Consider the following 16,713-nt stretch of genomic DNA (forward strand, 5'->3'; position numbering starts at 1 on the left):
TGCTTGTAATTATACTTCAGTATTTCATAGTAACATCTGACAAAAATATCTAAAGACAGTGAAGCAGCAAACTTTGAAAATTAATATTTGTGTCATTCTCAAAACTTTTGGCCACGACTGTAGATGGGTTATTTTTGTTTTAATACATTTTGAATTCAGCCTGTAACAACAAAATGTTGAATAAGTCAAGAGGTATGAATACATTCTCAAGGCACTGTACATATTTCATTATTTGTAAGTTTTTGTGTGGTTTTTAATCAGCTGTTTTGATAACATTGAGTTTAATTGCATATTTCTGCTGGTTAGGTCAACTATTTTTGGCAGGGCTAGCTAACCAGCGAGCTAGCTAATTGTTTTTGTTTGAATGATGCATCAGGACACCGTACCAGAATTTTTGTTTAAACTGGCTGCTAGTTCCTGGTCTATTGAAAACATCAATTGAGGAGTCACCTGAAGCTTGAGAGGAATGGGAGAAGCAGTGAAGTGTGTGGTTGCTTTCCGGTGCCCAGAGCTGCTGAGGTATCACCAAAGTGGGTGCTACAAGTCCAGTAGTTGCACGACTGGTTCCCAGAGGAGCCCTCGTCACTAGACTCTTCATCAACCATCTCCCTGACCACCTTCCTCTGATCAAGCTCTGAACTGTCCCTCCCCATCTTTGTAGGATGCACCCAAAGACTTGGCCTCTGTTGCTTACCCTAACTATAGTTAGGCTACTCAATGTGTTGCTTGTTTGTTTTTTGCTTTTGAAGCGCTTTGAGATTCTTATGAAAACGCTATAGAAATAATGATTATGTATTTAGTGAGTTGTTTGCTGTTTCTGCATTATGATGCATTACATGACACTTTACCATTCTATGGCAGCCATATAACTGCCCCATTAACATTACATGGGGAATATTAACTAAAACTGAATCTCTAGAATGAATGATGATGCTTTTACATGACACTACAACATTCTATGGCAGCCATGTTACCTCCCCATTAACATTACATGGGTAATATTTAAACAATGCTTTGTAACTGAATGTCTAAAATTAGAACAAAATTCAACATTCTTACTCTAAAGCTGCATTTACCTCCAGTGTATCAGAGTTCACTCTGGGTCGTTCGTAAATTAAGTGGTCAGATTGTCTGTTCATAAGTTCGGAGCATTCAGAATGGACACTGGCGGAGGAGTAGGGTTGATCAGAGCCTTCTGACCTCAACAGCAGTCAAGCACCCACGCTAACTGGCTAAAGGTGGCTAGCTTCCTAGCTACTTGTGGACACATGAGAGAACACCTCATTCTGACCATTTTACTTGACCAAGCAGAGCTGGTTAGGCTGTTTTCACATTATCTAGAGTTTAAGGACTAACTGTGCTGCTGGTAACAATTTTACATCCCCTTTTTTCCCCCGTTTACGGACACCGGTTATATTCAATGGTTGTTGCGCGTTCGTAAATTCATCAGTTATTCTGCACTCTGGCACACTCAGACGAGAGTGCTCTGAAATCGGCATAGATAGCCAGAGTGAATTTACAAACACACCCAAAATATATGGCTCTGGTTAACATAATTTGAATGAACAGTCATCATTACCAGGGAAATTATTGCATCATAATACCAGGCAGTCATTGCGACTGTATCCATGAGTTTATCAGACCAAATTGCCAGGGTTAGAGTTTCCAAGCCCGTTCTAATCATTATATATATTTTTTTGTATTTTTCACCCCTTTTTTCTCCCCAATTTTGTGGTATCCAATAGTTACAGTCTTATCTCATAGCTGCAAACCCCATACGGACTCGGGAGAGGTGAAGGTCGAGAGCCATGCGTCCTCCGAAACCCAACCAAGCCGCACTTCTTGACACAATGCCCATCCAGCACCAATGTGTCGGAGGAAACACCTTAATCCTGGCGACCGTGTCAGCGTGCACTGCGCCCGGCCCGCCACAGGAGTGGCTAGAGTGCGATGCGACATGGATATCCATGCCGGCCAAACCCTCCCAAACCCAAACGACGCTGGGCCAATTGTGCGCCGCGACAGAGCCTGGACTCGAACCCAGAATCTCTGGTGGCACAGCTAGCACTGCGATGCAGGGCCTTGCGCCACTCGGGAGGCCTATTCATTATATTTCTATGTGTGTTGCTGCTGCAGGGAGGGGGGTGTTGCTTCGGCAACCGAAGACTTTTTTGCTACACCTTGCTTGTTTCAGCAAGGAGCAACAAAGTTTCATTACGTTGTTAAGAGTCCATGTTACCGCAGAAACGGACTCAACCACATGAATGCCCGGCCGTCCCGTCTTCAGTCTTCGTTCCACACACGGTAATTGTGCCAGCCCTAATGATAAACATTATAGTTTTCACGTGATTTGAGTCTATAAAGTGTTTGTTTACAAACATTGGAGTAAAACAAGCTTATATTTTAGGTGCTGAAGGGGTATGACAGTTGAACTAAGCCCATGAGGCATTTACAAGTTATATTATTTAAGAATCAATGGGTATACAGTGCATTCATTAAGTATTCAGACCCCTTGACTTTTTCCACATTACAGCCTTATTTCTAAAATGGATTAAATATTTGTTTTTCTTCTAATCAATTTACACACAATACCCCACAATGACGATGCAAAACAGATGTTTGTCCAAAAATGAATGTAAGTACTAAGGATTCTAGCTTAAACCATTTTTTTCTATGGGATAGAACACACAAGGAAACCGCATGGCAATAATTATGAATGAGTAAGAAATGTGCTTTTCAAAAATGTAGATTCTTTAAAACTAGCGACCAGAGATCTAACAACTAGGGTTTTCCGATTTTTGCAGGGTTTCTTCCAAAGAAACTGCAGAGACAAATATTGAGCGTGGAAAGATTTCCTCATGTTGCTGCAAAAAAACAACAACCAAAAAACGTGATCAGTTCACGGGAAACCATTTTTGTTTTTAATAATTACAGATATTTACAGAGATGAGTTAAAGCAGAATTAAGCACATCCAACCAGCAAACATGTTAGAACACAAATCATGGACTAAGTTTTTTTTTATTTTTTTACAGATACTCTGAGTGAATCTCAATTGTATTGGGAGGAACTTCCGATCTTCTGCTCCAATGCATTTTTAGAAGGAGAGGAGGCGAGGAATCAAGGAAATACAATTGAAATGAACCCTTTTTCTGGTTTTAATGGCCGTTGCTGTAGCGTTAGGAACATTTTCAAGAAGTACCGGTTCAGTTCATCCGTTGGTCCCCCAAGAGACAATGTCAAGTGAATGTATTCCTGTGAGTTCAACATAAAACACAGTTCATAAATAAAACAAAAAATGGTGACACTGATGTGCTGTCGAAAGTGAGATGGCTTTGAAAAAGTTTAACCTCCCTTTACATGGATGAAGAGAATCTTGGTCCTTGAAAAGTGTGTGTGTGCTTTCGAGTTTGCGACTAATCAGTGAATATGCCACAGCTTCATTATCTCTCTCTGTCTCCCTCAGTTTCCCTCCATCCTTCTTTTCACCCACATATTGGCCTGCCAGCTAATTGAAGCCCTTTAACTTGGGATTATCTAATTAATCTTATTACTCCGTTATCAAATTAATGCGGGTCAGATTTCATCAAATAATTCCCATCCAAAAAGGCCTTTTTCATTTCTCTAGGAAACACAAACGTTCTAATCTCAAAGCTCATTTTCGCTGGGGACTTAAGAGGCAAATTGTTATTTCGGTTATCTTTGCACTGAATGTGTTGAATTATTAATTGATGGCAATGCATTGTGGACTTCATTAGATCTCTCAACTTAAGATAGTACTGGTTCCTTATTTGATATGGGAAGTAAGTTATCTCTTCTTTATGCACTTCAAGGGTCTAGTATGGATGATATTAGACTTTCCTGATAAATGTCTTCCCTTAAGGATGTACATATGTACACACAACATGATCTGTATCTCTCGGTGTATGTGTAGGAAACATTCCTAAAACCCTCAGAGACAGTAGAGCTCTGCCTATTCACTAACCCCAGGTCAGTTGTAGCGCAGGTCAGCATGTACACTTTGACAATGTCTTCCCCCACCACCATGTCCAGTCCTGAACTGAACTATTAGAATCAGTGTAGCCTTCTGCTGGTGCAAATTCCAAATCACCAGCCTGCCAGTTACAGACATCCAACACGGTTTGTCACATTGTGCACTAGTATATGTAGACAATAACTTAAAAGATCCGATCATTCAGGCGTGATGTAGCTCTATACTGTATTTCCAACCTGGTCTCAGAGCATTTCATATTATTCTGTATGTAAATCCAATACACTCCATTTAGTATGATATGTTACATTTGGTTATATAAGACAGATGGTTACTTAAGGCTATACCGAAATGTGGTTGGTCGGGGTGGAAGGGTAACGCGAACGACTAGCAACCCAAAGGTTGCGAGTTTGAATCTCATAACAGACTACTTTGCAACAACTTAGCATGTTAGCGAACCCTTTCCCTAACACTTTAACCTTAACCCCTAGCCTAGCTAACTAACTAATGCCACCTACCTAGAAATCGTAACATATTGTACATTTTGCAAATTGGTAACGAATAGAAATGGGTGATGGAGAGCCACAAATGAATACATACAGTTGAAGTCAGAAGTTTACATACACCTTAGCCAAATACATTTAAACTCCTGACATTTAATCCTAGTAGAGAATTACCTGTATTAATAAGTCAGTTAGGATCACCACTTTATTTTAAGAATGTGAAATGTCAGACTAATAGTAGAGAGAATGATTTATTTCAGCTTTCATCACGTTCCCAGTGGGTCAGCAGCTTACATACACTCAATTAGTATTTGGTAGCATTGCCTTTAAATTATTTAACTTGGGTCAAACATTTCGGGTAGCCTTCCACAAGCTTCCCACAATAAATTGGGTGGATTTTGGCCCATTCCTCCTGACAGAGCTGGTTTAACTCAGGTTTGTAGGCCTCCTTGCTTGCACACCGCTTTTTCAGTTCTACCCACACATTTTCTATAGGATTGAGGTCAGGGCTTTGTAATGGCCACTCCAATACCTTGACTTTGTTGTCCTTAAGCCATTTTGCCCCAACTTTGGAAGTATGTTTGGGGTCATTGTTCATTTGGAAGACCTATTTGCGACTAAGCTTTAACTTCCTGACTAATGTCTTGAGATGTTGCTTCAATATATCCACATAATTTTCTTTCCTCATGATGCCATCTATTTTGTGAAGTGCACCAGTCCCTCCTGCAGCAAAGCACCCCCACAACATGATGCTGTCACCCCCGTGCTTCACGGTTGGGATGGTGTTCTTCGGCTTGCAAGCCTCCCTCTTTTTCCTCCAAACATGACAATGGTCATTATGGCCAAACAGTTCTATTTTTGTTTCATCAGACCAGAGGACATTTCTCCAAAAAGTACAATCTTTGTCCCCATGTGCAATTGCAAACCATAGCCTGGCTTTTTTATGTCGGTTTTGGAGCAGTGGCTTCTTCCTTGCTGAGCGGCCTTTCAGGTTATGTCGATATATAGGACTCGTTTTACTGTGGATATATATACTTTTGTACCTGTTTCCTCCAGCATCTTCACAAGGTCCTTTGCTGTTGTTTTGGGATTGATTTGCACTTTTCACACCAAAGTACGTTCATCTCTAGGAGACAGAACGTGTCTCCTTCCTGAGCGGTATGACGTCTGCTTGGTCCCATGGTGTTTATACTTGCTTACTATTGTTTGTACAGATCAACGTGGTACCTTCAGGCGTTTGGAAATTGCTCCCAAGGATTAACCAGACTTATGGAGGTCTACAATGTTTTTTCTGAGGTCTTAGCTGATTTCTTTTGATTTTCCTATGATGTCAAGCAAAGAGACACTGAGTTTGAAGGTAGGCCTTGAAATATATCCACAGGTACATCTCCAATTGAATCAAATTATGTCAATTAGCCTATCAGAAGCTTCTAAAGCCATGAAAGGCACAGTCAACTTAGTGTATGTAAATTTCTGACCCATGGGAATTGTGATTAAGTGAAATAATCTGTCCGTAAACAATTGTTGGAAAAATTACTTGTGTCATGCACAAAGTAGATGTCCTAACCGACTTGCCAAAACTATAGTTTGCTAACAAGAAATAATTTTGTGGAGTGGTTGAAAAACGTGTTTTAATGACTCTAATCTAAGTGTATGTAAACTTCCGACTTCAACTGTACCATACAAAATGTAACATATACTAAACGGATTCTCAGATTTACATACAAAATGCTCTCAGACCAGGTTGGTATTTCAACAGAATGGTAACCATGTTTTCATCAGAACCATGGCTGGCTACTGTGCTCCATAACGTTCATTCCTTTTTCAAGATTTAACCATTTGGATTACCTAAGACATTGGGCCTCATTTATAAAATCAGTTGCTATACTAAATTTAAGCATTCAATCAATTCTCAAAGTTTTAGTATGCACAATTTAAAGAGCGACTGCCTTTAAAAAGCAACGAATCCCTTTGAAAATGGCCTATGTGGCACCGATATGAGTCAGAAACAGTTATTCTAGTGTCAAAATTGACTCATGTAAATGGGATAATTTTGGTCATAAAGTCAGTCTTGTCTAAAACGGAGTTTGCGTCACAACACGTAAATGAAGGTAAGGTTTTGATTTGACAATGTCGATTTGCCCACTAACATGGGGTGAACAGCTGCGGTGATTTATCTCTATCCAATAGCATAAGCAATGTGACAGATCTGCCCAGCAGCCCGACTTTGTTAATTTAAGACAACATGTCGCACATTTGTTTTACCTCAGAAATACTGCCCCAAATGTAAAATGGATGTAAAGTTGCACTAAAACATCCTCTTCACAAACATCAACATTAATTACAGATTTCTTTAGTTATCTTGGACTAATTCTGGGGATTTTGAGGACGGGAACTAGGCTACAGTGTCTCATGGGGATAAACATTCCCCAAATGCAGAATCGGTCAGGAAACACACCGCCAAGACTGAATTCTCGTTTTCTAACGAGCAACAGAAAAACACACGTGCCAAACAGCGTGTTCAGTGGTTCTTTAAAAATATCTCCCCATTAAACAGCTTTCACTCAGCATCTATGGTGATCAACTACATTTTTATATGCGCTGTGAATGGTAAAGGACTATGGCAACAGACTTCTCAAGTTTGAAGTATAGAGACTTCCAGTTGCCCATACTTCAGTGCTGAGGACCATGCACTATCCTTCAAAATTCTGTTGACCGACAGATGATAGTTTGCCTCTTTGTGCTATCAGGGTATTGGATGATCTACAAAAATGCTTCCTACTGCATATTTTCTTGTCAAGCTCAAAGTCGTTAAAGATTTAACTCTTAAAACATTGGCATAATTAACATTTACGTGTATGCGCAATTTACAATAAAATCTGTGCACAAAAACCCTTTAGAAATGAGGCCCTTGGTCTGTATGCGCGATGTGTTCCACTGTCTTTCTTGACCAACCCACCAGGCAGCTGAAAGGAAATGGAACAATCGATAAGTGCAATCAGAAACATGGTGTAGATTGGATCTTTGAGGCACTTCTTAAATAAAAAATAAACTTTTGTCTCAGTTTTTTTTTCTGTTAATGAAAATCAATGCCGAGGAAAACGAACAAAAAGAAAGTTCATGGTCATGAATAAAACGTGCCACTTTGCATCAATAGAAAGGCATCATCAATTTGGAGTTGCTACCTACATTATAATACACAATAACTTGTATCATCATTTTTTCCTTCGTCATTGTACATTCTTATTTTGCTCGAGGCAGCGGAGCCTCCTACAAGTAAAAAAACAAAAAAAATGAATTAACAAAACAAAGTGCACATAACTTCAAGTTCTAGTCGTAGAACTGTCATATTCCATCCAGGGATGCGAGGGGCGGGACTGTCAAATCTGTTTTACGATGGCAGGCACAGAATGAAGTCGCTTTCTGTTTTTGAAATGACATAGCCAGCCGTGCTGCTGACACAGAGATGGAGTTTTTGGGGAAACGAACAAAAAACGTGAAGACAATCAACAACCAGGTTTTGGGAATGTTCCTGTGTCCTTTTTTTATGTTGACCACCTCCAAAGAGTTTTTCCCAGGTGACAAAATAATGCAATGCATTATTGGGGATCCACAAAGAAACAAAAGTATCATTTTCGCCCCCATGTCCTCGAACCTCGTGCAAAGCCGGGAGTTTCTGGTCCTCCCTACATCCCAGAGGGAGTTGTTCATAGATTTGGCTGAGAGGGGGGCTGGACAGACACAGGTGGGAGAAGAGGTCTCTTCTCCCTCATACAGACTCCTCTGCGGATAGCAGCAGAGGGTTGATGTATTCAAATCCCTCAAACTCGGACTGGTCTATTCTCTTGATGACGTCCCTGGGAGAGGAGAGGGAGAAAAGAGGAGAGAGAGAGAATGGGGGAAAAGGTCATTTAACCCAGAACAAATAAAAATTGCTACAATGTGCTTTAGACTTATTTTCTAGACATTTGTACAAGATAGTTATATGTAGGGAGGCGACGTGGCATATGTTCACGAGAGGGTAGCAGCTTACGGCTCCAAACATTGCCGGTTCGTTTCCCATGTCAGACACTCATCTTCAAATATAGCAGTGTGACTCTTTGGCTACTTTGTCTACTCACAAATTGTGTATCTGTTGGTTTCCTGTGTTTAATGTTTTTCGTGGCTATATGTGTTGCTTTTACCCTATCAGTCCCGAGACTCCAGCAAAAATCGGCTTTTCATTTATCTGACTTTCATTTATCTGCATGCCCAGCCCTTATATTTAACCTCACTATGATGTTCTTTTCAGGACAACCCGGGTTACAAGTAGAAATCAAAACTATTTGATATAAACAGTTGCATTCATGAGTTTTATTGATAAATGTCAATGAAAAAAAGATCTGCCAAAGCAAAAACCTGCTAAATGTATTTATATGAATGCTGTAAGTACAGAAATGACTTGTTCAGTGGGAAATGAATATCCAACTAGTCAGTGGCAACTGGGTGGAGTTTGTGACAGTAACTATGTGACCTTATTACAATATTATATTATATTATATTCTGGGATGTCCTATGATCTATGTAGAAGAACCCCATACCTTCTAATGAGCCTTGTGTAACATATGTGACAGCCATATGTTACATTTGCGTTTTGTGAGAGTCTCAGATTTGCATATATAGCTTTTAGTAGTTTCTCGCTCAAACCATTCACTCTTCAGACATTTTTGTAAAAAGTCCTAGCTCCGGGCCCCTTCAGGATACGCTCTTGTCGCACATACAAATGGTTGATATCTACTGATGCAGAAGAAATGGAAAAATACAAATGGTACAATTCTCCTGTATTTTTGTATACTTTTTAGCCAGTAGTTCTGAAAGTAACGCTCATGAGCCAAAAGTGGTCCCTGAAAATTGCTTTGCGCACTCTTGGCATTCTCTCAACTAACGTCACCTGGAATGCTTTTCTGTGGCTAGATCTGAACTTCTTTGGGACTGGGGGGGGCAGTATTGAGTAGCTTGGATAATAAGGTGCCCAGAGTAAACTGCCTGCTACTCACCAAAAGACCAAAAGCTAAAACTGTCTGAATGATGTATGTGAGTATAACAGAACTCATATGGCAGGCAAAAGAAAAAAATCCAACCAGGAAGTGGGAAATCTGAGGTTTGTAGGTTTTCAAGTCATTGCCTATCGAATATACAGTGTCTATGGGGTCATATTGCAACTTCCTAAGGCTTCCACTAGATGTCAACAGTCGTTAGAACCTTGTTTCAGGCTTCTACTGTGAAGTAGAGAGGTAGCTGCGTTCCTTTTCATTTCTAAAGACAAAGGAATTGTCTGGTTGAAATATTATTGAAGATTTATGATAAAAACATCCTAAAGATTGATTCGAGACATCGTTTGACATGTTTCTACGAACTGTAATAGAAATAACTTTGTCAGAACTAAGCGATCGCACATTGAACATTTGGATTACTGGGCTAAACGTGCGAACAAAAAGGAGGTATTTGGACATAAATGATGGACTTTATCGAACAAAACAAACATTTATTGTGGAACTGGGATTCCTGGGAGTGCATTCCGATCAAGATCATCAAAGGTAAGTGAATATTTATAACGCTATTTCTGACTTTTCTGACACCTCTCCTTTGGAAAATGGCTGTATGTTTTTCTGTGTCTAGGTGCTGACCTAACATAATCACAAGGTGAGCTTTCGCCGTAAATCCTTTTTGAAATCTGACACAGCGGTTGCATTAAGGAGAAGTTTATCTATAATTCCATGCATAACACTTGTATCTTTTATCAATGTTTGTTATGAGTATTTCTGTAATTTGATGTGGCTCTCTGCACTTTTACCGGATGTTTGTTTGAGACAATGCATTTCTGAACATAACATACCAATTTCAAATTAGGTTTTTGGACATAAAGATTAACTTTATCGAACAAAACACACATTTATTGTGTAACATGAAGTCGTATCTGATGAAGATCAAAGGTTAGTGATGAATTTAATCACTATTTCTGACTTTTGTGAGCCCTCTCCTTGGCTGGAAAATGGTTGTATGGTTTTCTGTGACTAGGTGCTGACCTAACAATCGTTTGATGTGCTTTCGCCATAAAGCCTATTTGAAATCTGACACTCACTGTGGCTGGATTAACAAGAAGTGTATCTTTAAAATGGTGTATAATACTTGTATGTTTGAGGAATTTTAAGTATGGGATTTCTGTTGTTTTGAATTTGGCGCCCTGCAGTTTCACTGGCTGTTGGCGAGGTGGGACGCTACCGTCCCACATATCCCAGAGAAGTTAAAGGAGTTCCCCACATGTGCTGAGCACTTTTCTTCTTTTCCTTCACTCTGCGGTCCAACTCATCCCAAACCATCTCACTTTGGTGGAGGCCAGGTCATCTGATGCAGCACTCCATCTAACTCCTTCTTGGCCAAATAGCCCTTATACAGCCTGGAGGTGTGTTATTTCATCACTTTGATGTCTTCAATATTATTCTAAAATGTAGAAAATAGTAAAAATAAAGAAAAACCCTGGAATGAGTAGGTGTGACCAAACTTTTGACTGGTACTGTATGTCACATATGTGCATCATGTTGCATTCTCTCTTGCTCTGTTGTGGATGCATGATGTGCCTCTTGTTAGCTGTCACTCAAATGGTGAAGTGCTGAAGCCATTGGTTAAACTTGAATTGCTAGGGGGCTGGCCCATGAGGGGGGAAATGTAGCGCAGCACAGCTTCCAGAAAAACAGTTGCTTTCAGACTAGGGATTTCGTGGCTAATTGAGATAAGACAGTAATTCTTCTCATAGATTATGCATGTGTGAACTACACATTGACACATCCAGCCCAAAGCGGGATGTTTAAAAAATACGTAGTAGTCGACAGAGTTCTGGAGCATGTCTTTAAAGGGTATAGACATGCTAGTGCAGTACTTCAGGAGCTACCTTTACAGCTCTCCTATTCATAGGGAATCTTTGGCAGTCGGGTGAGAATAGTCCTATTTCAAGTCATACATGGACATCATTACTAGGGCGCCAATGAGGAAGGCTATGATCCACCTAGTAGCTTACGGTTATTTCAAGCCAGCAATGTTCACACAATCTACCATTAAACCCCAGCAAAAAAACGTCCCTTTGCACAATGTGAGAACGTAGAAGAAAGATCAGGATGTTGTTGCTTCATCAGTGAACTCTCCCTGTGCCTATTACTCTCTCCCCAGCTGAGCCCCCGGTTGGTTCCATTAACAAAGCGGTAATCATCTATAAATGAAGTGAACCGTGTGACTGGTTTGGAGTGGCTGTGTAAAAATAAATGTACTACTCTGAGAGCGTAGCTTCTGCTGCAGCTGCTTCTCCAACAACAGCAACATGTTGTTCCTTGCATCTCAAATGGCACCCTATTCCTATTATAATGCACTACTTTTGACCAGAGCCCTGTCAAAAGTAGTGCACTATATAGGGAATAGGGTGCCATTTGAGACGCATCCCTCATCTGTCGTAGTAAAGAAGACTGACCACACTCCCCAGGAGGGTAGGGTGGAGCCGCAGGAAGGAGGCCTCTTGGAAAGAGAGAGGAATAGAGAGGCTTCCGTACTGGAGATGTAGGTTGTCTTTAAACGCTGGTCCTGTTTGGTTGTGGTTATTTTGCCTGTAATGGCTGAGGTGAGTCTTAATGTTGGTCGAGATGATCCTAGACCAGCTTTAAGGAGAAGCCTCATCTCCAGCTCATTGTAATCTAGATCCAGACACAAACACATCACCATGCCTTTAGAATCCCATTCAACACCCAGAAAATGCCATCTGTAAGATTCAACTGAAATTATACAAACGGTCCAAAATGATCGATGGATATTCTATCTGTGAGCACACTTGGGTGCTGCTAGCTAGATAACATTGTTTGAGTGAAGTCAGTGAGTAGCAGCAAACTTGAGGCAGTGAGAAAAGGAGGGGAAAGGCACAAGACCACAAAAGAGAAACAGAGCGAGGAGCGAACATTTGGGACACAACCAAAACAAACAAGAGTGCTCACTCGCACAAATGTTGCCTTTTTTCCAGAGACAGCTTAAAAGTGCTACCAGATGCAGAGAGAGGGAGAGAGTGAGCAACACAGAGAACGAGAGCATGGGGGAGAAAGAGACTGAGAGAAAGAGAGAGAACCAAGTGAGTGGAGGAAAGGGATGAGGAAAAAGGTTGTCAGAGCTGGGAGCTGAGAGAGAGGGGCTCAAGGGAAGAAAGACAGGCAGCCTTGTATTTCATGGTGGTGCCCACACACACACAGCATTCATAAAACAAAGTGGGACGGAACCAATCCAATCAACCTCCTCACTCTACCTACAATACAGATCCAGGGATTTAAAAACATTTCGTCCCTGTCTATAGACAAAAAAATAAAGCCTTTGAATCTCTGTGGCTAGCCATAGAACATAGAAAAGACTGAATCCTTATTGCTTTGGGTCTCGCCGTACTCGCCATTTCCAAGACTGGTGAAGTCACGGCGCTGGCAAAAGCAAATGAAATCCTCTCTCTCACCCTCTCTCCTAGCTCCTTGGCAAGGGCTCTCAGGAAGCTAGGGTTTTTTAATGCAGCAAAGTAAATCCAAACAAGGAGGGTTTACCCATTTTCTCCCTCCCACTCACTCTCTCTCTCACTTTTCTTTTTTCGTCTGCCAAACCCATCACAGAAGAGGAGGGGGCGTGATTTACATCACTCCCTCTCCCGTTCGGCAGGAGTGGGCGACATCACCCCTCTCTCCTGAGCGACACAGAGAAAAAGAGAGAGAGAGAGAGGCATTGCGTCTCTCCTTTTGAAGTGCTGTGGGGCTGCCATGCCATGGCGTTTGAAGCCTGCTTGAGATCTCTTCTCCCATTGAACTGGCAGAGCTGCCAACTCACAACCCCCCTTCACCTCTTTCTCCTCCCCAGCGCTAAACCCCGTAGACTGTCACAGCAAACCTCAAATCCCGCCGCAAATTACTCCAGACAAGTGGGTGAGCCCCCAGTTGGCCCTAATGAGATGAAAGGTGCAGCTCTGGTTGATCTGACACACCTCGGTATAGACACCTCGGCTGTCAGAACCCAAGAGATAATGTGGGCTTATACTGAGGGTAGATGGATAGATGATGGGACTATGTTAGAGTTCGAAACAGACAAAGGCAGGCAGGATACAGAATTTGAAGTTCAAATTGACTTAAAAATAAAAAAACATATATAGACTTATGGACCACAGTTTCCAAGTATTCTGAAAACTATGTTCCTCGAAGTGCCTAGAATTTGTATTGTTCTCAGCCTTTTTCTTCTGATTTGTATGGCATCTGATTGCCAATATATTTATATAGAAAGCTGAATGGATAGAAAACAAACAAACATCGAGCCTTAACATGAAATTAGTCCACAATGTATCATTTAATTTTGCTAGCACAGACTGGAATATGTTCCGGGATTCTTCCGATGGCATTGAGGAGTACACCACATCACTCACTGGCTTTATCAATAAGTGTCCCCACAGTGACTGTACGTACATACCCCAACCAGAAGCCATGGATTACAGGCAACATTCGCACTGAGCTAAAGGGTAGAGCTGCCGCTTTCAAGGAGCGGGACTCTAACCCGGAAACTTATAAGAAATCCCGCTATGCCCTCCAACGAACCATCAAACAGGCAAACAATACAGGACTAAGATCGACTCGTACTGCACCGGCTCCGACGCTCGTGGATGTGGCAGGGCTTGCAAACTATTACAGACAACAAAGGGAAGCACAGCCGAGAGAGCTGCCCAGTGACACGAGTCTACCAGACAAACTAAATAACTTCTATGCTCGCTTCGAGGCATGTAACACTGAGTCTGTAATACCCACATGTTTCATCCCAGAAACCCTAGACCCACTCCAATTTGCATACTGCACCAACAGATCCACAGATGATGCAATCTCTGTTGCACTCCACACTGCCCTTTCACACTTGGACAAAAGGATCACCTATGTGAGAATGCTATTAATTGACTACAGCTTAGCGTTCAACACTATAGTGCCCTCAAAGTTCATCACTAAGCTAAGGACCCTGGGACTAAACACCTCCCTGCAACTGGATCCTGGACTTCCTGATGGGCCGCCCCCAGGTGGTAAGGGTAGGTAACAACACATCCACCACGCTGATCCTTAACACGGAGGTCCCTCAGGGGTACCTGCTCAGTCACCCCCTGTACTCCCTGTTCACTCATGACTGCACGGCCAGACACGACTCCAACACTATCATTAAGTTTGCTGTTGACAAAACAGCAATAGCACTGATCACAGACAACGATGAGACAGCCTATAAGGAGGTGGTCAGAGACCTGACCGTGTGGTGCAAGGACAACAACCTCTCCCTCAACGTGATCAAGACAAAGGAGATGATTGTGGACAAAAGGAAAAGGAGGACCGAGCACGCCCCCATTCTTGTCGAAGGGGCTGTAGTGGAGCAGGTTGAGAGCTTCAAGTTCCTTGGTGTCCACTTCACCTACAAGCTATCATGGTCCAAACACACCAAGACAGTTGTGAAGAGGGCACGACAATACCTATTCCCACTCAGGAGACTGAAAAGATTTGTCATGGGTCCTCAGATCCTCAAAAAGTTCTACTGCTGCACCATCGAGAGCATCCTGACGGGTTGCATCACTGCCTGGTATGGCAACTGCTCGGCCTCCGAACGCAAGGAACTACAGAGGGTAGTGCGTACGGCCCAGTACATCAGAAGGGCCAAGTTTCCAGCCATCCAGGGTCTCTATACCAGGCGGGGGCAGAGGAAAGAGCTAAAAATGGCCAAAGACTCCAGTCACCCTAGTCATAGACTGTTCTCTCTGCTACCGCATGGCAAGCGGTACCGGAGCACCAAGTCGAGGTTCAAGAGGCTTCTAAACAGCTTCTACCCCCAAGCCATAAGACTCCTGAACAGCTAATAAAATGGCTACCCAGACAATTTGCATTGCTCCCCCCCTTCTACACTGCTGCTACTCTCTGTTAGCATCTATGCACAGTCACTTTAATAACTCTACCTACATGTACATATTACCTCAACACTGGTACCCGTACCCCCTATATATAGCCTCGCTATTGTTATTTACTGCTGCTCTTAATTATTTGTTATTCTTATCTCTTACATTTTTGGGGGTATTTTCTTAAAACAGCATTGTTGGTTCATTGTTGGTTGCTTGTAAGTAAGCATTTCACTGTAAGGCCTACCTACACCTGTTGTATTTGGCGCATGTGACAAATAAAATTGGATTTGATTTTAAATGAAAATGTTGACAAACTTCAGCCCAGTAATATCTATTGGCACCGCCTGCAAAGCCACATTGGAATAGTTTCCTGCAGCCGTGGAGAAAAGCCTGGCTTGTTTGTCATACTCTGGCTACAGAGCCCCTCGGTAGGACAGCAGCCACCTCTGTTGCTATGCCAAATCTTTTCAGCCCATTCTTTTGAAGTTAATCTAAAACAAGGATTCTGTCAAAGCCCCTGTGGACAACATGTCCACATTGATCAAAACATGGCGCATACACTGGAGAAAGAAGTCATTGTTGGAACCAAGGGCATTTTCTTTTTCTCATTGAAGACAATTTTTTTCAAAAACATTGAGTCGGGGACGTTGCATAGTACCACTCGTAAACAGACTGAAGAAATGTGGATAGCTGTTACAATATAAGATGTTGACACTTATGTTGCCGATTCTCAGGTGGTGAATGCTCTCTGGTTGTTCAATTTTAAGATATTGAAGATCTTCACCACTACTATCATAGACTATTGATGACTTTGAATGACCGTTATGCACTGAGTATACAAAACATTAAGAACACCTGCTCTTTCCATGACATAGCTTTCACCTGGTCAGTCTATGATCCCTTATTGATGTCACCTGTTAAATCCACTTCAATCCGTGTAGATGAAGGGAAGGAGACAGGTTAAATAAGGTTTTTTAAGCCTTGAGACAATTGAGACATGGATTGTGTATGTGTGCCATTCAGAGGGTTAATGGACAAGACTGTAAGTGCCTTTGAATGGGGTATGGTAGTAGTTGTCAGGTACACCAGTTTGTGTCAAGAACTGCAACACTGCTGGGTTTTTCATGCTCAACAGCTTCCTGTGTGTATCAAGAATGGTCCACCACCCAAAGGTCATCTAGCCAAATTGACACAACTGTGGTAAGCATTGGAGTCAACATGGGCCAGCATCCCTGTGGAAAACTTTTGACACCTTGCCTTGTAGAGT

At 41.8% G+C, this 16,713-nt stretch overlaps 1 protein-coding gene across 3 annotated transcripts in view; it reads right to left on the reverse strand.

The window, feature by feature from the left end:
* Positions 1-2,894: 2,894 nt before the first annotated feature.
* Positions 2,895-16,713, reverse strand: part of prkcz (protein kinase C, zeta) — a 184,888-nt gene continuing 171,069 nt past the window's right edge. For all 3 annotated transcript variants that reach the window (XM_064955906.1, XM_064955905.1, XM_064955907.1), the window contains one exon: positions 2,895-8,349. In XM_064955906.1, coding sequence (XP_064811978.1) covers positions 8,262-8,349 — 88 coding nt within the window. In that variant the 3' untranslated portion in view covers positions 2,895-8,261. The remainder of the gene's footprint in view (positions 8,350-16,713) is intronic.

This window comes from Oncorhynchus masou, chromosome 33 (genome assembly GCF_036934945.1).
Source record: "Oncorhynchus masou masou isolate Uvic2021 chromosome 33, UVic_Omas_1.1, whole genome shotgun sequence".
Taxonomy (NCBI): Eukaryota; Metazoa; Chordata; class Actinopteri; order Salmoniformes; family Salmonidae; genus Oncorhynchus; species Oncorhynchus masou.